General features: G+C 51.0%; 1 protein-coding gene across 6 annotated transcripts in view; it reads left to right on the top strand.

Moving 5' to 3' along the window:
- CUX1 (cut like homeobox 1) overlaps positions 1 to 22,032 on the top strand; it is a 465,449-nt gene that overhangs the window by 418,338 nt on the left and 25,079 nt on the right. For 3 of the 6 annotated variants that reach the window (XM_064375703.1, XM_064375704.1, XM_064375702.1), the window contains exons 23-24: positions 3,269 to 3,533; positions 11,281 to 11,929. The exons of the other annotated variants lie outside the window; for them this stretch is intronic. In XM_064375703.1, coding sequence (XP_064231773.1) covers positions 3,269 to 3,533; positions 11,281 to 11,929 — 914 coding nt within the window. Of the gene's footprint in view, positions 1 to 3,268; positions 3,534 to 11,280; positions 11,930 to 22,032 lie in introns of those variants that run through there. 6 annotated transcript variants of the gene reach the window in all.

The raw sequence follows: 22,032 nt of genomic DNA, 5'->3' as shown, positions 1-22,032 counted from the left end.
GTGGCTCATGCCTGTAATCCCAGCACTTTGGGAAGCCGAGGTGGGCAGATCACTTGCGGTCCAGAGTTTGAGAGCAGCCTGGGCAACATGGTGAAACCCCGTCTCTACTGAAAAATTCAAAAATCAGCCGGGTATCATGGCGCACTCCTGTAATCCCAGCTACTAGGGAGGCTGAGGCAGGAGAATCACTTGAACCCGGGAGGAGGAGGTTTCAGTCAGCCGAGATCACGCCACTGTACTCCAGCCTGGGCAGCAGAGCGAGACTCCATCTCAAAAAAATAAAAATAAAGATTGGGCATCCCAGGCTCCTGAGGGCCTCTGCCCCACCCCACCCTACCCACACACAGCGTCTGAGCCAGGGGTGAGTACAGAACCCAGGGCTGTTGGTTCTTAATTCACCCAGAAATTCCAGCCAAGCATCACCTTTCTCACCCAACCCAGGAAAAGGCTGTGGAAGGAAAGAGTCTCTGGTGCCTCTTTCAGGAACCCTGTGTGGGTTCCTTTATCATAATAAGAGGCTTCTATTTTCTGAGAACTGCCCTGTTTGCCAGTCACTGCATTAAGACTGCTCTCCATCCACACGACTCTGTCCTATGTAAATGTCCTTATCCAGGAAATAAATATGAAACTTGGGGCCTCATGCAGCCTAGCAGATTTCAATAGCTGCTATCAGTAGGGAACGGGAATTGAAACACGGGGCTGTTGGATTTCAAAGCAGGTGATCTTAAACATACATCAGCTGCCTCTCTGCTGTGAGCTGCCCTCCCGGAACCCAGGGTACTGCTGCTGCCCACTGATAGCCTGCCCAGGTGGTGGCCTCTGCCCCATTCAGGGCCCCTTTGGCGGGCTCTGGCCTGCCCTCGGGCGTGTAGTCTAAGGCTCTGAGGTAGCGCAGGCAGCGCTGTAAGCTGCAGAGGCCTGGTGCCTCATTGCCCCCACAAAAGTTTTCAACTTCCTTTCTGTTTCTCTTTTTTCTTTTTTTTTTTTTAAAGGACAAGGTCTCACTATATTGCCCAGGCTGATCTTGAACTCCTGGCCTCAAGCAATCCTCCCATCTTGACCTCCCAAAGCACTGGGATTACAGGCATGAGCCACTGCACCTGGCCCTTTCAACATCTTATTATGGGAAATTTCCAACATAAACAAAAGTAGAGAGAATGCTGTCATGAACCCAATATATCCATGCGAGTCTCCTGTTATCCCCCCTCACCCAAGCAGCGTGAAGCTTCCTGCACTCGCCAGGAGGCAGCCCTCAGCCCTCAGGAGGGAGTAGGCCCTGACAGCCCCACTGCCTGCTGTGTTTCTCACTCTGGGCTGGTAGGAAAGGACCTTAGTCCCCCCAGATACATCTCCAGAGCTTCCTAGGTCCCTTGTCTTTCCCTCTGCACGGGCTCAGGGCGCCCTCTTGTGTTACAAATGAGTAACCACCCATTTGGTTGGTTTTTGCACCACCCCAGACCCTTCCAAAGGTGCTCAGGTCTCCAAAGCCGCTGTGGTCCCGGGGCCTTCTCTTCACTCCTGGGGGTGCTGGCCACAAGAGCTGTTCCCTAGATAGGCCTTCTCCAGCCCCCTCGAGGGACCAGGTGCCCAGCCTGTCAGGCACAGCCCAGTAGCCCTTCCTCCCTCCCACGGTGCCTCTGCTCCCACCAGACCTTGGTCAGTCATCTGTCCCCTGGGAGGGAGCTGGAGGGAGTCCCCACCACTGGATGATCCAACCCCTTTCTCTAGATCCAGCAGCTCTGACTCTGCTGTTTTGGTTTTCTATGGGGAAGATTTACTTTCTCAATTGCTTCCTAGTTAAAGAACTCCCTTGCCTAAGTTGGGTTTTTTTGTTGTTGTTGTTTTGTTTTGAGATGGAGTTCGCTCTTGTTACCCAGGCTGGAGTGCAGTAGAGCGATCTCAGCTCACTACAACCTCTGCCTCCTGGGTTCAAGTGATTCTGCTGCCACAGCCTCCCAAGTAGCTGGGATTACAGGCATGCACCACCATGCCCGGCTAATTTTTTTGTATTTTTAGTAGAGACAGGGTTTCACCATGTTGGCCAGGATAGTCTTGTAATCCGCCCACCTCGGCCTCCCAAAGTGCTGGGATTACAGGTGTGAGCCACCGCACCTGGCCCCTATTTTTTTTTAGAGACAGGGTCTCACTCTGTTGCCCAGGCTGGAGGGCAGCGGTGCAGCCATAGTGCATTGTTGCAGCCTCCACATTCTGGGCTTATTCCATCCTCCCGCCTCAGCCACCTGAGGAGCTGGGACTACAGGCGCACGCCACCACACCTGGCTAATTTTTAAATATTTTGTCGAGGCAGGGTCTTGCTATGTTCTCCAGACGGGTCTCCAGCTCCTAGGCTCAAGTGATCCTCCCACCTCAGCTTTCCAAAGTGCAGAGATTACAGGCTTGAGCCACCACGCCTGGCAGTGCCCTTCAAGGTGCAGTTTAAACATCATCTCTGGTCGGGCGTGGTGGCTCACGCCTGTAATCCAAGCACTTTGGAGGCCAAGTCGGGCAGATCACCTGAGGTCAGGAGTTCAAGATCGCCTGACCAACATGGTGAAACCCCGTCTTTTATTTAAAAAAAAAAAAAAAAGTCATCTCTTCTGAGCAACTTCCCCTGCCCCTCCCCAGGCCTGGTGGAGGAACTCTTCTCCGTATCCTCACGCTCCCTTGCACTTACCCCACCCCACTTTTCACTCTGCTGTGAACGTCTCTCTGGATACTTCTCTGCATCCCCTACTGAACTGTTCAGTGGTGCAGGGACAGATGAGGACCTCACATTCTGTCACAGCAGGTCCTTGGTGGGCGTGTGCTGGTGACAGAATGGCTCTCATCTTCATGTTATGTTTTTCATTTTGTTTGAGACGGAGTCTTGCTCTGTCACCCAGGCTGGAGTGCAGTGGCATGATCTCAGCTCATTGCAACCTCCACCTCCTGGGTTCATGCAATTCTCCCTCAGCCTCCCGAGCAGCTGGAATTATAGGCATCCACCACCACACCCAGCTAATGTTTGTATTTTTAGTAGAGATGGGGTTTTACTATGTTGGCCAGGCTGGTCTTGAACTCCTGACCTCAAGAGATCTGCCCGCCTCGGCCTCCCAAAGTGCTTGGATTACAGGCATGAGCCACCATGCCCGGCCTCATCTTAGCGTTTTGAGATGCTCTATGCAAAGTCCTGCAAGCTGGCACTATGCCGTCCCGCTAGCGGGGCCCGGGGATTTGGGCTACTGTCCCAGCTGGGCCTGACCTCAGTCTGCCATCTCTCCCTCCCCAGCCTACATGAAGCGGCGGCACAGCTCAGTCAGTGACACTCAGCCCTGCGAGCCACCCTCCGTCGGCACCGAGTACAGCCAGGGCGCCAGCCCCCAGCCCCAGCACCAGCTGAAGAAACCCCGGGTGGTGCTGGCTCCTGAGGAGAAGGAGGCCCTGAAACGAGCGTATCAACAAAAGCCATACCCGTCACCAAAAACCATCGAAGACCTCGCCACCCAGCTCAACCTGAAAACCAGCACCGTCATCAACTGGTTTCACAACTACAGGTACGCCCGGGTCCCAGGAAGCAACCGATCGGCCCAGGGGAAGGGGCCAATCTGTCCTGAGCCGCTGCAGCGCACAGGGGTAATGCTCCAGGGGCTGGGAGCTCAGTAATTGGTCGGTTCATTGGTCCCTTAGGTTTTTTTTTCTTTTGAGATGGAGTTTCAATCTTGTTGCCCAGGTGGGAGTGCAATGGCACAATCTCAGGTCACTGCAACCTCTTCCTCCTGGGTTTAAGCTATTCTCCTGCCTCAACCTCCTAGGTAGCTGGGATTACAGGCATGTGCCACCATGCTCGGCTAATTCCTATACTTTTATTAGAGATGGGGTTTCGCTGTATTGGTCAAGCTGGTCTCAAACTCCTGACCTCAGGTGATCCACCCACCTCGGCCTCCCAAAGTGCTGGGATTACAGGCGTAAGCCACAGCACCCGGCGGTTCTTAGGTTTTATTGGAGGTTTTAACTCCAGAGATGTAAGGCCATGTCCCTTCTAGTCACTGTCACATAGTTAGATAGTTGCTATCTGCCATGACCCAGAAGGAAAATCACCTCTCAGTTACATCATTTAATAAGAGAGAGAACAGATATTCATGGTTCAAGAGGAGTGAAACTTCTGTGGTTTAGTGCATATACATATATATATTCTTAGTTTGTGTGTGTGTGTGTGTGTGTGTGTGTGTGTGTGTGTGTGTACATGTTTTTTGTTTTTTGGTTTTTTTTTAGAGACAAGGGCTTGCTCTGTCACCCAGGCTAGATTGCAGTGGTACGATCATAGCTCACTGCAGCCTCAAACTCCTGGGCTCAGGCAGTCCTGCCACCTCAGCCTACCGAATAGCTAAGACACCAAGGCACCACCATGCCTGCTGACTTTTTATAGAGACAGGGTCTCGCTATGTTGCCCAAGCTGGTCTCAAACTCCTGGCCTCAAGCCATCCTCCTACCTCAGCCTGCCAAAGCCTTGAGATTATAGGCATGAGCCACCACATCTGGCCTGAACTTTTATTTCTTAGTGATTTTATGATGTTTTATCGGGGTCTTCTGCCATGTTATCTTCCAAATTAGTTTGATTAGTTTTGTAGTTAAATAAATTAAGTCATTTAAGACCTATGCTTTTGGGAAAGTTCATGAGTTAATGAAGACAGATTGAATATCTTCTAGATCTCAGATTCTGAGCTAAGTGTTTCACCGAATTGTATCACTTCATCCTCACAGCTCAGAACTGTATATGAGAAACCATATTTTCTTCGGTTTTTTTTTTTTTGAGAGGCAGTCTCACTCTGTTGCCCAGGCTGGAGTGCAATGGCGCAATCTCAGCTCACTGCAATCTCCACCTCCCAGGTTCAAGTGATTCTCCTGACTCAGCCTGCCAAGTAGCTGGGATTACAGGCACCCACCACCACACCCAGCTAATTTTTGTATTTTTAGTGGTGATGGGGTTTCACCATGTTAGCCAGGCTGGTCTTGAACTCCTGACCTCAGGTGATCTGCCCGCCTCAGCCTCCCAAAGTGCTGGGATTACAGGCATGAGCCACCGTGCCCGGCCAGCTCTCTTCATTCTACAGATGAAACATACAGAACTCAGAGCGGCTAAGGAGGTCAGGGCCCAGTGCTGTCTTGGTAGAACAAAGTAGGTTGGGATGAAGTGTTTGGAGTCAATCCAGGAAACCCACTGAAGGATGCTGAGTTGCTGATCATAGCTATAACCACACTCTCTACTGCTAGAAAGCAAGAATTCCGGGACGTGATGGAAATCCCTAAGCTAGTGCCTTGCCAATTACCATCTCAGTTGCTACTTCCCATTTTCCTTAGGACACGATAATACTGGGGTAGGCGCGCCTGGTTCAACCAAGGTGACCATATGCAGGTGTAGCTGATGGCAGTGGGACCCTCCCAGTCTGACACAGTCATGGGCAGTACAAGGTCACAGTCAGGCTGGAGGGGAAGTTGTGTCTCTCACTGGGCCCTCCCTCCCCCATAAGGTCCACTGGAATTCCTGAAGGGGCCCAGTAAACCACCCAGGCTCTCAACAAATTGGGAAATTTTTAAATATTAGGTGGGAGCCCAAATCACACCTTTATTGCCCATAAAGGCAAAGTCACAAGATGCTGCTCATTGTGAGAGCTGAGCGCACCTGCTACATGGACCCTAGACCCAGGGAAAGTTCCCCACGGTGGCAGCCCTGCCCCCGAACAGGCCTCCCCATGTGTGATCCGCCTCCCACAAGGACAAAGTCCAGGATTAGCCAGGCATGGTAACACATGCCTGTAGCCCCAGCTACTCGGGAGGCTGAGGTGGGAAGATCACTTGGGCCCTGGAGCCGGAGGTTGCAGTGAACTGAGATCACACCAGCGCACTCCAGTCTTGGGTGATAGAGCCAGATCCTGTCTCAAAAAAAGAAAGAAAGTCCAGGAGCTGCATAGCCAGTTTCTTCATCCCAAATTTAGGAATCAGATCAAAACAAGAGGCAGAGGGAGGCCAGCAGTTAGAACAGTGGAGTTCCCTCTCCTTGGAAGGAAACTTCAACAGTAATGAAGCAGAATGAAGGAAATGAACGGAGACGTGGACAGGGCTTTCCTGGAGCTTCTCCTCGCCAGGTGCCATGTCATCCCACTTCCACTTTCTTTTTTTTTTTTTTTCTTTTTGAGTTGGAGTCTCCCTTTATCACCCAGGCTGGAGTTCAGTGGCGCCATCTCAGCTCACTGCAACCTCCGCCTCCCAGGTTCAAGCGATTCTCCTGCTTCAGCCTCCCAAGTAGCTGGGATTACAGGCACACGCCACCACACCTGGCTAATTTTTGTATTTTTAGTAGAGACGGGGTTTCATCATGTTGGCCAGGCTAGTCTTGAACTCCTGACCTCAGGTGATCCACCCGCCTCAGCCTCCCAAAGTGCTGGGATTACAGGCGTGGCCACCGCGCCCAGCCACCATTTCCACTTTCTAACCACAAAGGTGCTTGCACTTTGAAGTGTCCTGAAAGTCACGTCCATCTTAGGCATGTGTGATAACTCTCTAATACAGATGCATGCAAAGCCCTAGGTTACTCTCTGGGCATAGATGCCAACAATTATACAGACAGCTCCAAAACCATGTTCCCTGGCCCTGCTGGGGCCACATTTGTTTCCCAAGTCCCCCAACAGGCCTTAGGTGCGGGGCAGCCACTGCCTCCTGGCCAGGGCACACCCCCTCGGGTTTCTCCATTTGCTGCTCGTCTTGCTGGTCTTCTGACATCCAGTCCATACCCATCACACTGTAGTCTGGATCACTGTGGAGACGCCTCTTTTGTGCATTTTAGCACCAGCAGATTCAATGGTACACCTGGCAAAAATAAAGAGAGAAGGGGAGAGAAGAAGAATACCAGTAGGACCTCAAAACTTAGTACATAAAATTTAGTAATTACAGGTCTGGGCCGGGTGCGGTGACTCACGCCGCAATCCTAGCACTTTGGGAGGCCCGAGGCAGGTGGATCACTTGAGGCCAGGAGTTCAAGACCAGCCTGGCCAACGTGGCGAAACCTCGTTTCTACTAAAAATACAAAAAGTAGCCTCGCGTAGTGGCACGTTCGTGTAATCCCAGCTGCTCAGGAGGCTGAGGCACAAGAATCGCTTGAACTTGTGAGGTGGAGGTTACAGTGAGCCAGGATCACACCGCTGAACTCCAGTCTGGGTGACACAGTGAGACTGTGCCTCAAAAAAATAAATGAGTCTCCGATCTGGATCTATTGTAGACAATTAACAAATGAATTCCTTTCAAAAATAACTCCTCAACAAAGCAGTCTGGGCTGAGTCAAATATGGGATCCAAGAGATGAGTTTTAGCTGCAGAGATCTGGAAAAAATCATGGAAGAGGTCTGAGATGAGCAGGGTCTTGAAAGGCGGATTGGAGTAGAGAAGAATTTTATAAGCAACAAAACAGGTGGAAGGAGAAATGAAGGGCCGGGCACAGTGGCTCGTGCCTGGAACCCCTTCACATTGGGAGGTGGAGGCAAGAGGATGGCTTGAGGCCAGGAGTTCAAGACCAGCCTAGGCAACATAGTGAGCCCCTGTTTCTACCAAAAAAAATAATAATAAAATAATAAAAATAAATGAAGGAAAAGTGAGCATTCAGTATTGGCATGAAGTAGCTTGTCTAAGATCACCCAGCAGGGCTGGGCGTGGTGGCTTACGCTTGTAATCCCAGCACTTTGGGAGGCTGAGGTGGGTGGATCACCTGAGGTCGAGACTTCAAGACCAATCTGGCCAACATGGAGAAACCCCGTCTCTACTAAAAATACAAAAATTAGCCAGGTGTGGTGACGCATGCCTGTAATCCCAGCTACTCCAGAGGCTGAGGCAGGAGAATCACTTGAACCCAGGAGGTGGGGGATGCAGTGAGCGGAGATCTCACCATTGCACTCCAGGCTGGGCAACAGAGCAAAACTCTGTCTCAAAAAATAAGACCACCCACCCAGCAGGCCAGGGGCAGAGCAGAGATGCAAACTGACTGTTTTCTCCAAGGTTTTGGTTATTTCACTAAATGCTTCATACAGATCAACCTGCCATCATCCCCACCACAGCTTCCCACACACTGGATATGTTAAATCCCTAACCAAGAACGTAGTTTTTTACATTCTTTTCTTGGGAGTTAAACAGGAAAAGTTGATTTTCTTTCCTCCTGCCCCAGTGGAACCCTCAGGGAATGACACTTGGTGTCAATTTTTGCCCCCTCAAAAAAAACAAAGCTTTATTTCCTCTTATCCTTTCACTTTAAGGGAATTAGGAATATCTCAGGCTAAAGGGAAATAGAAGTATCTCAGGCTAGGCTGGGCACAGCCTGTAATTCCAGCACTTGGGAAGGCTGAGACGGGTGGATCACCTGAGGTCAGGAGTTCAAGACCAGCCTGGACAACATGGTGAAACCTCGTCTCTATTAAAATACAAAAAATTAGACAGGTGTGGTGGCACATGCCTGTAGTCCCAGCTATTCAGGAGGCTGAAGGGCTGAAGCAGGAGAATCATTTGAACCCAGGAGGTGGAGGTTGCAGTGAGCCAACATCGTACCACTGCACTCCAGCCTGGCGACAGAATAAGACTCCATCTCAAAAAAAAAAAAAAACAAGGCTGGGCACAGTGGCTCACACCTGAATCCCAGCACTTTGAGAGGCCAAGACGGATGGATCACGAGGTCAGGCATTCAAGACCAGCCCGGCCAACATAGTGAAACCCCATCTCTTCTAAAAATACAAAAAATTAGCCGGACATGGTGACGGGCACATGTGATCCCAGCTACTTAGGAGGCTGAGGCAGGAAAATTGCTTGAACCCAGGAGGCAGAGGTTGCAGTGAGCTGAGATCACACTACTCCACTCCAGCCTGGGCAACAGAGTGAGACTCTGCCTCAAAAAAAAGAAAACTGCAGTTTTCTTGTTTCTCACAGAATGCCATCACTGTGAGGTTAACTAACTTGTGCAAGGTGCACAGTTAGTAAGCAGCAAAGCCAGGCAGCCAACCCAGGTGTGTCTGCTTCTAAAAAGCCTATCAAACCTTAGCTACCAAAGTGGGTGGGATGGAGGGTTTCACCCCAACTAGCAGTCTCTCTGCCAAGGAGCTTGAACACACAGCACCCAGGAACCTATTCACAGGAGCCACCATTTCCCGGGCTCCCAAAGTAGCCCCTGGGAATTGGGAAAGACTTAGACACCTTAGAACCTCTGAGGGGCTTCTCGGAACTTTTCCTTTCTGAACCAGAGCTCAGAAACCTTTCAGGACAAGGTTCCACACTCATTGCACACAGGAACCAAATAACTACATAGCAGATTCACATCCCTTTCACGCCGCCAGAGTCCAATACCCTGGGCTAAGCTACAGTGGAATCCTCCCCAGGGGAGACCCCACAGCCAGCACAGGACCCAGCACAGAGTAGGCACCCAGAAAATGTTTTTGGTTTTTTTTTTTCCCTTGAGATAGGGTCTCGCTCTGTCACCCAGGCTGGAGTACAGTGGCACAGTCTCAGTTCACTGTAACCTCTGCCTCCCAGGTTCAAGCGATTCTCCTGCCTCAGCCTCCTGAGTTGCTGGGATTCCAGGTGCACGCCACCATGCCCGGCTAATTTTTCTTATTGTTAGTAGAGACAGGATTTCACCATGTTGGCCAGACTGGTCTCAAATGCTGGGCATCAAGCAGTCTGCCCTCCTCAGCCTCCCAAAGTGCTGGGATTGCAGGTGTGAGCCACCACACCCAGCCTCAGAAAGACTTATTGGCTGGGCTTGGTGGCTTATACCTGTAATAGCAATACTTTGGGAGGCCAAGGCAGGAGGATCACTTCAGCCCAGGAGGTCAAAGTTGCAGTAAACTATGATTGTGCCCCTGCACTCCAGCCTGAACAAAATCATGAGACCCTCTCTCTACAAAATTTAAAAAGTTAGCCAGGCATGGTGGCACACACCTGTGGTCCTAGCTACTCAGGAGGCTGAGGCAGGAGGATCACCTGAACCCAGGAAGTGGAGGCTGCAGGGAGCTATGATAACACCACTGCATTTCAGCCTGAGTGACAGAGCAAGATACTGCCTTTGAGTAAAATAAGGAAAAGAGAAAAGGAAAAAATACAGAATTTGGTGGAATTCCACCCTACCCTGGACCACAAGCCCCCAACCAACCTGACCTTCTGTGGCTCAGAAATTAAAACTGTCACTTTGTCCAATAATTGGTTCTCTCTCCTGAAGTCCTGATGAGGACCCAGCGGTTAGCGAGCAGTTTCATTGATGAATTCAGCCAACCTTCAATACTGCATGCCAGGCACCAGTGCAAGGCCTGAGTGTGCAAAGAGTAAATGGGACCTTGCCTTTCTCCGTCTAGTTGGAGCAGGTGGGGTAGGATGGAGGAAGTGTCATTCAGTAAGAGCCCTGGCCGGAAGTGGTGGGTCATGCCTGTAATCCCAACACTTGAGGAGGCCCAGGCAGGAAGATTGCTTGAGCCCAGGAGCTCCAGACCAGCCTGGGCAAAAAATCTCTACACAAAATCTAAACATTAGCAAGCATAGTGACACACTTTTGGTCCTAGCAGCTACTCGGGAGGCTGAGATGGGAGGATCACGAGCCCAGTAGTTGGAGGCTACGGTGAGCTGTGATGGCACCACTGCCCTCCAGCCTGGGTGACAGAGCCAGGCCTTGTTTCAAAAAGGTTTTTGAAAAATAAGTGGCCAGGTGCAGTGGCTCATACCTGTAATCCCAGCACATTAGGAGGCTGAGGAGGGAGGATCACCTGAGGTCAGGAGTTTGAGACCAGCCCCACCAATGTGGCGAAACCCCATCTCTATTAAAAATGCAAAAATTAGCTGAATGTGGTGGTGCGCGCCTGTAATCCCAGCTACTCAGGAGGCTGAGGCAGGAGAATCGCTTGAACCTGGGAGAGGGAGGTTGCAGTGAGCCGAGATCGCGCCACCGCACTCCACCTGGGCAACAGGAGCGAAATTCTGCCTTAAATAAATGCCCATGGCGCTTTGTCGCAGTGGAGAAGAGGGGAGTGGTGTCCCATCCCAGGGATGGCTCACTCAGAGGCTCAGCTTGTGGCTCCTGGCACGGCCCGGGGGCAGAGCCCGGGGGCAGCAGTGACTCCGGAGAGTGGTTGCCTGGTGGCCCAAGGGTCGCTGTAGAGGCAGGAAGGGCCTCCAGGCTGGAGGGAGCGGGAGCATGGAAGAGGGGGGTCTGGTCGGGGCGGTGCCAGAGGCCCTGTCCCCAGCGGCGCCCCCGCTTCACGGCCCCGCTGCTTGTGTCTCGTAGGTCTCGGATCCGCAGAGAACTGTTCATTGAGGAAATTCAGGCCGGGAGCCAGGGCCAGGCAGGCGCCAGCGACTCCCCCTCAGCCCGCAGCGGCCGGGCGGCGCCTAGCTCGGAGGGCGACAGCTGCGACGGCGTGGAGGCCGCCGAGGGCCCGGGCAGCGCCGACGCGGAGGAGCCCAAGTCTCAGGGAGAGGCCGAGCGGGAGGAGGCGCCGCGGCCGGCGGAGCAGACGGAGCCGCCGCCCTCGGGGACCCCGGGCCCGGACGACGCCCGCGACGACGACCACGAGGGAGGCCCCGCGGACGGCCCGGGGCCCCTGCCCAGCCCCGCCACCGCCACCGCCACCGCCACCGCCACCGCCGCGCCCGCGGCCCCCGAGGACGCCGCTACCTCAGCCGCCGCCCCGCCCGGCGAGGGCCCCGCGGCCCCGAGCTCTGCGCCGCCGCCCGGCAGCAGCAGCAGCAGCGGCAGCAGCGCCCCCCGCAGGCCCAGCTCGCTGCAGAGCCTCTTCGGCCTCCCCGAGGCCGCGGGCGCCCGGGACTCGCGCGACAACCCCCTGCGCAAGAAGAAGGCCGCGAACTTGAACAGCATCATCCACCGCCTGGAGAAGGCCGCCAGCCGGGAGGAACCTATCGAATGGGAGTTCTGAGGGGCCGCGGCCCCGGGGCGGGCAGCTGGGCCTGGACGGGCCTGACGGGGCACGCGCCGCGGACACCGTGGCCTGGGCTCGACCCGCGGTCCGCACTGACCCCGGGGCCAGACCTGAGCCCGCGGCCCAGACCCACCCCACGGTCCACGGCCTGCACCAACCCCGAGGCCCAGATCCAAGCCCAAGGCCTGGGCAGACCCCGCGGCCTTCACCGACCCCACGGCCCAGACCCAGCCCGCGGCCTGGACCGCGTCGCACTTACCGCCCTGCGGGCCACAGGGCAAAATCGCCATAGGCCAAGGTGCATATAGAAAACAAAGGAGCATTAAGCCCAATCTATGTCGTGTTTTCAAGGAAGAAAACAGAAATGTGTGGTCGAGCTTTTTTGTACCCTGAAGTGTTTTTTTTATTGCCCTAAGTGATTTCCACAGGTTCTGGAATAACTCTTACAGCTTTGCCTTGTGTCCTCCTGTTCCGTGTGGGCTTTAAAAAAAAAAAAAATCAAACCCACATATTAAAAGGGGGCTTTTTATCTGCCATCTAATGGCTTCAGAGCGATAATACACTATTATCTTCTTAAACCAGGAAAAAAAAAAGGGGGGGGGGGATTTTTCAGAAAAATTAAAAAAGAAAGTTTTTGTAGCTGTTCAGTTGCCACTAAGAGATTGCACAGTCAAAACGACTCTAAACACACTAGTTTGGATTCCTAAATATTTTCAAGAAAAGAAATCTCGTTTGAAACTTTGAATTAAAATAAAACACATTTACTCCACATATTTTTTAACAAAAAGAAGACGTCACATCAGGAAACTCTGATTTTGTGGTAGCTGACATAGTGTTTTGTTGTACGTGAATAGAATCCTGACATGTAGTGCACATCAATGTATAGCTTTAACTGACCCTGGGTTTTGCAGACCAGGGTTTGTTTAATACACTCCATTCTAGGCCAAATCAGGACAGAAAAAAAAAAAAAGAAGAAGAAAAGATCCGAATCTAGGTATTTTATAATCTGCTTTTTAACCTCTAACCGCAGAGCACGCTGATCAGACCTCATATCTTGGAGGTTTAGGAGACAAGTTAGAACTGTAGCATGTACCTGTTAATTTTGTTTAATTTATGGTGTCTCAGTCTGTCTGTGCGTCTGCACGTGTGCGAGCATTGAAAGAAAGAAAGGAGAGGGTAGTTCAGGCCGGCGCAGCAGGCAGTTCCAAGGCCAGACAGGCAGGCCGGTCCCCACGTAGATAGCAGTCTGCGGATCTCTCTCTGGCACAAAAGGCACCTCACCTCACACCACTCTCCTGGGCACCTGATGAACTGAGCCCTCCCAGGGGAAGACACTCCCCAGGCCTGGGCAGGGCTTGCACTCGCACTCTCTCTCTTTCCCTTTTTCTTCCCACCACAAGCACTGATGACCCTGTTGAACTCGTGGGAAACTTCCTTTCTCTGCAGGAGAGAGAACGTGGCAGTCTGGGCTCCCCATTCCCATCCCTGTAGAAATGGCCCAAATTCACACCAAAACGTGGATGCTCAACTTCCAGACCAACCATTTGCCCTGCATTCATTTCGCCTCTTAGAAAGTTCTTTTATGCACAGTTTTAGGGCAGTCGAAGTACACATCGAAAGTCTAACTTGTCTCTGACTCCTCCCTTGTCTATGTGTATATGCGTGAGAATAGAGGCGGATGAGAGTGTGTGTGCGTGTGCGTGTGTGCAATTTTATACGTCTGTGTATTTTCTTAAGTACCTGTGCACACGTAGAGTGCATTACTGCCACCTTTTTCAATAAGCTGTTATATCAGTTATGGCTTCTACAAGTTTGCTAATTTAGACTCCTTTATTGCCATATCTTTAAACTAACAATAGATGATTTCGGTATATATATATATTTTTTTTTGCTTATTTATAGGTGCTGTATTTTATTATCTGATTGTTAGGAAGGGATGAAAGGGGCAAATATTCTTTAGAGGGATAGACTGCCGGCAGTATTGGGTATAATTTACAAGATGTAGTTGTCATACTGTATATTACTGATTGAAAACTTTTTGACCGTATTGTGTATCATTGAAACCTTTGTCTTAGGTCAACATCTTTGGATGACATTTTAATGGTGCATTCATTATTTCTTAAGTTTAATTAATATTACTTTTTTTTTTGATTTGGGGGGTGGGAGGGAGTTATAATTTTAAAGGTATGCTCTGGCTGTTCCACCTCTGTGTGCTTGTTAATTACCTTGTAGGACTTTGACTGTAAGATGTGAAACCACGTTTCTTGCATGATGTTTTAGAGATTATTTCATTTAGAGTCTTTTTAACCTGCAGCTGCAGCACTTAGTTCATGTTTTCACAAGTTTTTGAGAGTCACTACACTAAAGACAATGCCTTTTCATGAATAAGAAGTTTTCAGAAGGCTCTAGGGGGCTGGGAGGCAGGCCATTTGTTTGTCTTTTGATGGGGGTATCATTTCTGAACTTGAAATCTGGTTCAGGAAGAAGAGAATTCAAAATTGGAGGAGCTTAAGGGGACACGGGTCAACATCTGGCTCAGTTCAAGTGCATTGAGAGGAGAGAGCTCACACCAGTGACCCTCGGGACAGTGAGTATCAGAGCCCTGGCCACTGTGGTGTCTCCACAGAAACCTCAAGGGACTTTTGTCATCGTGGGTGATGAATCTCTAAATATCATCTAATTTTCATAAGAATGGAAAGCAAGAAGTTAACAGGAAATAGTAGGCTAGGGCTTAGTTTTAAAGGCATGACTGTTATTTACAGAGGTGTTAAATCTGAGGAAATTGACAAATATGTAGATCTGTCCATTCTAGTGGCCAAACAGTAACAGTCTAAAACGCAGTCATTTTGGCCCTCCCAAGCAATTTAGTCACATTTGTTGTCTTCTCTTTTTTATTTTTCTCTTTTTAATTCTTAACTAGGTTACTGTTGGTTCCCATTCTGTCTTTTTTTTTTTTTTTTTGCCAGACTTACATCTGGGTGCCGGATACAATCCGTTGGTTACATTTTGCTTGCAGTTTTGTGTATTTTTTTTCCTCTATTATTTATTTTTAAAAACAAACATGGAGATCCCAACCTTACGATCTTTAATGTTAAGCTAGAGCTGTCTGTAATACTTCTAAGAGCTACCACTGAAATAATACAGCAATCTGTGGCCAGGGGAGCAGCGCCTCCCTCCTGGTTAGGCCCCTCACTTGGAGTCTAAGGGTTAATCTCTCATCTTGCTAAGCAGTATTCAAGTGCCTTGAACAGTGTCCCCTCGTTGTGGCTCCCCTTCAGCAGGCTGGCGTTCCAAGCAGTGGCCCCCGCAGGCAGCCGACCCCTTCCTCTTCACGCTCTATGAGTTTAAAAAGCTGATTTGTACCTCTCCCCTGGGGGAAACGGTTCCATATAAAACACTAACACTTAATTACAAGCTCCATTATGCCATTTTAAATGGATTCTTTTTGTTAATTGGAGGCAGTGTTCATAACTTAAGGCTTTTGCCATTAACTTAGCTGGCTAAGCGGAGGCTCGGCATAAAATCAGTGTTTGCGTTTAGCCTCTTGACCCAGGGTTCCCGCCCAAGCTCCCTTATGGTACCTGAGATGGCAGGTGTGTGGGTTCTTTCCTAGACCTGTCCCCAACTCACTTCCACCCCAGAGGAATCTTCTCTCCTCCTCCCCCACCCCCCAGCCCCCAGGGAGCCTCCTCTTGAACTTCTGTATCCGTGAAGACCTCTGTCGTTTCTGCCCACCAGACATCTCTTTAGAAAGGATTATCAGAGCCATGGAGCTCAGCTCAGCTCAGCTAGATTCTTCTAGACGATCTTAGGAGGGATCTTGGCATGAGGCAGCTTCTAAGCGTCTCCTGGGGCAGGATCAGGGCAGACAGCCCAGGGATTCGTGCTTGGGAGAACTCAGAAATGCCAGGATCGTGGCTCGTAGGCACCCACCATCAAACCATGCTACTTTGTCTATGCAAGTAATTGAGGTGAAAGATACCAGCTGACAGCCTCCTTGGGGCAGATCCCTTGTACCTCCAAAGTACAAATGCCTCCCTGCTCAGTTTTCTTCCTGTTAGCATCTTTGTTTTCTTCCCATTGAAAAACCATCCTGTCTGATGTGGACGTTCAGGTTTGCTGGTTGGTGGTCCCGGCCCAGAGTGCAGCAGAGCTCTGGGTTAAATGTTCCTTTCTGGCCACTGCCCAAGCCCAGGTGGCCAGCTCTCATACCCCATCTCTCTCCTTGGCCAGGGCCAGCATCAGGTGTGCAGCTCACAGCCAGTTTACGCAGGCTGTGCTCTAATTCGGAGAGAGCGCTGTGGGCCTTGGTTTACTCCTTTAAGATCATGCCAGAGCCAGGCCCTAAAAAAGAGGGGAACCAGAGTCCCCAGGTGAGCTCTGTCACGGGCAGGTGCCTTCCCAACTAAGGTCGGACTGGACGGCTTTGCCCCTGCACGTATGTCCTTTGATACAGGGGTGATCAGTCAACTCCGTTGACATTCTATGCAATGTTTTTCATTCCTCTGATTTTAGCAAAGTAAATCTCACTGAAAAATAGAGCCGGGGGAACAGACGCGCGTCCTTCTGGGAGTCGCACAAAGAAAAGCAGAGATAGTGACTTACAGGATTTCGAACCAAGGGACGACAGCCTTTGCCTTAAATGCACTATGACAGGCGCTTCTTGGCCATAGATCTTACTCATCCCAACCTGTACCGGGAGAAACGGGGCAACACGGGGCACGTGCGGTGAGCATGCGGGGCTGGGCTGTTGGCTGCGGTACTTTAGGCTGGAGGTTTGGCTCCTGTGCTGCCCGGGGGGCCCTGTCCCTCCCCGGATGTCCTCCCTCTTCACACTCCTCACTGTCCCTTCTACCTCACTAACCTGTGTTCTCCATCTGATATCACCCAGAACCACGCCCCGCAGAACTGTGAGGCACGTGGTCTGGAGGGGGCGGAAAAGCTACCAGTGGGGCCGACATGAGCATCCCTCTGCCGGTGGGCCGGCTTTGTGTCTCTCTCCCTTTGTGAGCGCAACAGACAGACAGCTGTGCCCTGCAAGGCGCATGGATTTCTCTCGATTTCCACCTGTTCCCGAAGCTCCAGCAGCTGTTTCTTTTGCAGGCAGGGCATGGTCTCGGGCCTCCGAGGGTCTTGTCTTTGGTCTGCCTGTTCTTTCTGCCCACTCCTGTTCAGCTGTTCGGATCCATCATGGCCATTTTCCTTGCCCCGGGCTGCCCCAGCTTGGCCACATGAGGACACGTCCCAAGGTTCCCAGCTGGCTTTGGGGAGCGCTGTAGCTCTTTGGCGTCCGTTGTCTCTGGCATGGTCTCGGCGTCACTGCGAACACTCCTTTGCAAACAGCAAACATCTCAAAGGTGGAAAAGGATAGATGGCTTCCTCCAGCCTTGCATCGCCCTCTTATCTCAAAAGAATAGGCCAGTTCCCATCCAGCACCAAAGAAGACTAGCTCCTGGGCCGCTGGTTGGATGTGGGTCTGTCCAGTCTGGGGGCCAAAGTGTTCCCCTGCTGGAGAGAATTTGCGAGGAAGTCCTAGGGATTGGGACTGCATCCTGTGCGTGGGCGGGGACCAGCCAAAGCTCACATTAGAAACCCTCCTCCACCCCCAGGGCTTCTGTGGTTTCACCTGGGCGTCGATGACATTAGGGACGCCTTTGTGACCACAAGGATAGGGCTTATGCCCTGAGTAGCAAGGTGGTGACCTGGGGCCAGTGTGACGTGGTTGGATCTCAGCGTGTACTGAATACCAGTCTGGCCAGCACACTCAAACGCTAAGGGAATGGTCCAGTCTGATGATTTTATTTCTATTTTCATCAGGTTTTGACTTTTTGTAGATGAAAACTACAAGGGAAAAGAGAAAGCAAGTACCCAAAAAAGTCTAGAAAGATCCAGTCTAGGAAACTCTTAGAGATGGGCTGTAGTTAAGTCCACAACCCCTAGGCTTAATCCAGACAGAAGAGGAATGGGCATGGGTAGCAGAGCATGAACTGAGCCCCGGCCCTGCTTCCAGCCCCCCAGCCCAGTCTTCCCCATCCCAGAGGCCCCAGCAGCCTGTGCACCTCACCACCACCCCCACCCCGGGTCATGGGAGTAGAAGGAAATGCAATTTCCTCCTGTCTCCCCAACTTCCAAAAACGGCCCCCTCCTCCCCAGGCCTCTCCCACCACCACCTCCCCTCCAAAGATAACCGTGTCCACGCCATCCGTGGCATCATCTCGAGTTTTCATTTTTGGATGAAGTGACATTTAGCTTTAACGAGACATTTCCAAAGCGCCTAGAGTCCTCCAAAATGCTAACTTTAAAAGTTGGGCATTGTAGGCGAAAAATCCTGAAAAAAAAAGAAAAAAAAGGCTGAAAGAGAGAAAGACATTTGGCCATGTATAAATGTGCACTTCCCCATCCCCCCGCCCCGTTCTTAAACTCTTAAGATGCCTTTGAGTTGCTTTTCATGAATCCTTTTAGTTTACCCAATAATGTTAAGAAAGCATTAGTCTGCATTACTGTAATTTCTGTAGTGTTTAGGCTTTAATTTCTACCACAAAAATATGCTATATGCTATGTATCAAGCTTTCTGTAATCAGAAAGGAAAGGTGCCTTATATCCCAATGTCACGGCTACATCCCTATGGAAATTAATCAGAAGCACAGTGTGTACGGAAGCATTGGGACTTCTGCTGGTGAAACAAGACACCGTTCAGCAAGACACATTGAAGTGGCACGGAGCTGCTTTAGTTTCATAATTCCTTCCCCCCACCTTTTTTTTTTGTAGTTTGCTTTAAACAGAAAGCACTTAAATAGATGACTATGTGTAAAAGCTCTGTGCAATTGAAATCATTTTTCTTTTTTTAAAAAAATAAATAACGTATTGCACACCAAATGAACTCAAAGTAAGCTTTAGACCAGGACGATTCAGGTTATGAATGGGTTTGTTCACTGTAGATCCGTTTGTTCATGAACCGAAGGGAAAACAGGCCTCCCCCACCCCTTCCAGTCTCCCAGTCTGCCTCTTGGTGACTGCTGAGCTGGGCGCGCAGGGCCCACAAGCTCTGGCCAGAGCCGCTGGCCTGGCGAGGCAGGATGGTGCGTGTCGGTGATTCAGAAGCTGAGAGCCTTCCCCAGTGTCTGAGGCCACAGCCGTCCCTTCCAGCACTTAACCTTGTCTTGTTGAAATGGACTGACTGCTACTGACCTGCCGGCGTGCGTGAGGGTGATTATAAAAGGATGTTTCCTTGAGAAAAAAAAAAATATTTCTATCCTCTTCTATTTATTATTAGGTTAATCATTTAAGTACTTATCAGGAGTGTATTGTTATTTTGTGTTTTGTTGTCATAAATGCTTTTTGCTGTCACTCTAGTGGTTACTGTCCTCTGCCTTCCTCTCCTCCCCCATCCCCCCCAGAGAACCAAGGCATCTGGGGGACTGATTGGGGGACAGAGGGGGTTTCCCCAGCAAAATCAAACACCTGTCTCCAGAGTAGCCGCTCAAAAACTGGCGGTCTCTATGTGTCTAACTTTCTAAACGAGAGAGTATGTGAACAAAAATCTACCAACGTGTAAAGGGAGTGCTGAGTTGAAGGGTACTCACTTGAGGAGCTTCAGAGGAGTCTTAGAAAAACCAAGTTCAGTTCCCCAAAGCCTCCTAGAGCCTCTGGTAAGACTTCTGGGTTCATGAAGTTTCGGCCAGCCCAGTTCAGAGAGGGCGCAGTGGCCCGCTCAAGACGATCACTTCCAAGCGAGAGAGTGATTTCTGGCAAGGCCCGCACGGGTTGGTGTGTTTTGGTTGGGTTTTGTTGTTGTTGTTGTTTTCTTGCATACAAAGTTGGTCAAAACCATCTCTCAAAGCAACAGTGTTTCGTGGTACCAGCTGTGGCTTGAGGGCTCACCTAGGAGGTCACGGGCAGAGGGCCCCTTTCCCCTATAGGTGGTTCACTGTGGAGGAAGGTTGGGTGTGGAGATTGCTTGCAGTGGCCCCAAGCAGGACACCCAGTTGCTCGCCAATGGGGTGTGAAGGTGAGACGGCCTGCCTGGAGCCCACGGGCCCAGCAGAAGGAACCTTCCCCCAGGCCAAGGCAAGGGAGGCTGGGCGGGGCACCTCTTTCTAGGCCATCACCTCCCCTTCTCCAAAATCGCCGGGGGGTCCTGATTTTGTTCTCTCTTTGAAAGAAACCCTCTACCGAAACAAAGGTCTCCATCTCCCCAAAAAGCTTTTTTTTTTTTTTTCATTTTTCTCTAATTATGCATTTCTCTCTCTCAAGCCATCTCTGCCTCTTCCCTTGAGAGAACGGGCGTCTCACGTCCCCCCGCCATCTGAGACCTCTTGGGGGGAAAAATGCCGTGCATTTTGGAGACGTGAGAATTCACCCCAATTTCTTACAGCATTGGAGATAGCTTGTTGTAAGAGTGGGGGGAAGAAGAAGTGGTTTCCCCCACATCCCTTTCCATTGAATGAGAGGACCTAGTTCTTTGCGTTTGTGCAATAACCCTTTGCTGCTTGCCTTGAGAGCGGGTAGCACCACGCTTCTGTCCAGACTACTATCAGCACAAGACACACTCGCAGGGTGGCGGAATCTTCCGGAAAACTCTTTATAAGCTCAGCTCCCCCCGCCCCACCCCCGCTCCCGTGTTTCGTCACGTCTTACATTTTAGCAGTATTTGATATTTTCTGTAACGCACCAAGTCTTAGATCTTTCTCAAGCTTCTTTGTTCATCCTCACAATCACAGATTTTTTTCCCTCAAATCCTCACAGAGACCCAATTGACCAAAAAAAGAAAAAAGAGAAAAAGAAGGCGTCTTTTTTTTTTGTACAAGTCGCTCTGAGATGCCTCTGTGTGTTGCTGTGTGACTTCTCTCTGATCACATTTTCTTTCTCGCTATTTGTTTTTCTACATTAAGAGTCAAAGTTGAACTGGCTGGCGCGGGGGTGGGGGAGGCACCCGTCGGCCCCTTGGTATTGTCCCTCTGTCTTTGGTTAGCCATACAATGTTTGTTCTCAGCACTGTACAACGGTCCCTATATAATACGGAGAAGCAATATCACTGTATGAAACTCACACCATGTATTATTATTCACTAGCACCCTAGGTGTGATAATTGAAGTAAATATCTTTTATACAAACACAAGAATGCGTGGGTTGTTTTTATTTAAAGTGCTCTGGCCTGAGGACAAGCAGCAAACACTGTCATTCTGGGTCCAAAGGGCACCCCGAGAATCGCCGTTCCCGAAGTCACCCTCCCTGCACACCTATCCGTGCGTCCTGTGGCGTGTGGCCCGGGCACACACAGAAAGCCGCTTGGCTCTGGGATGTGTGGGGATCTCAGGCACCGATCTCCTGGGGTCTGCGTTCGCTCACAGGAAGGGCTCCACCGGGGCCTGCATTCCTACTTGCTGTTGTCACCGGCTCTGTCTGCCTACCCTTGACCCAAGCCCTTACCCTCCCTGGCGTCCGCTTCCCCGTCTGTGAAATGGAGGAACCATGGCCTGTCATACAGGCTTGCTGTGGGTGACCAGGAATGGTGGCCAGCACTGGTGCGGCACTGGGCTGGTGGTGGCAGCCCCAATCGATGGCACTCGAGTGACCAGCAGTGCAGCCAGGCACCTCTGCCGGGTGGCCCGCAGCGGGTCTGTGGCCTGGCCTCAGCCTTCTGTGTGGGGCTCTCACTGTGCCCCTGACTCCTGAAGGGCACCAGCTAATGCTTGCGAGTAGGCGGGAAGAGGCGATTGGGACAGAGGCTTGCGGGTCTCTGGAACGCCGGGGCTGCTGAGAAGGGTCTCTGTCTAGACGGCACTCAGGCTGGACGTTGAGGGGAGAGCCCTGGAGAGGTGGCTGGTAGGCTTCTCCATGCAGTTGTGACTCAGAGGCCGTTGCTCGTCTTGCTGGGTTGGGAAGGAACCGTCCTCCACGTGTCTAGTGGAAGTGGGGGATGACTTGGTCGCGTATTAATTTGGAGATTTCAGATTGTGAAACGCCCACGTGTGATACAGAAGCGAAAGCCTCTCTCTGAATTAAACTGGATTCAATCCTCCCTCCAGTGGGAGAACTCAGAGCACGGGATGGAGACACCTCCCAGTGCCAGATGCCCTCGGCAGCCCCACGTCGCATGC

This window comes from Aotus nancymaae, unplaced genomic scaffold (assembly GCF_030222135.1).
Source record: "Aotus nancymaae isolate 86718 unplaced genomic scaffold, 86718_ANA_hifiasm-v0.15.2.pri h1tg000012l, whole genome shotgun sequence".
Classification (NCBI taxonomy): Eukaryota; Metazoa; Chordata; class Mammalia; order Primates; family Aotidae; genus Aotus; species Aotus nancymaae.
This window is presented reverse-complemented; position numbering and strand designations above follow the sequence as displayed.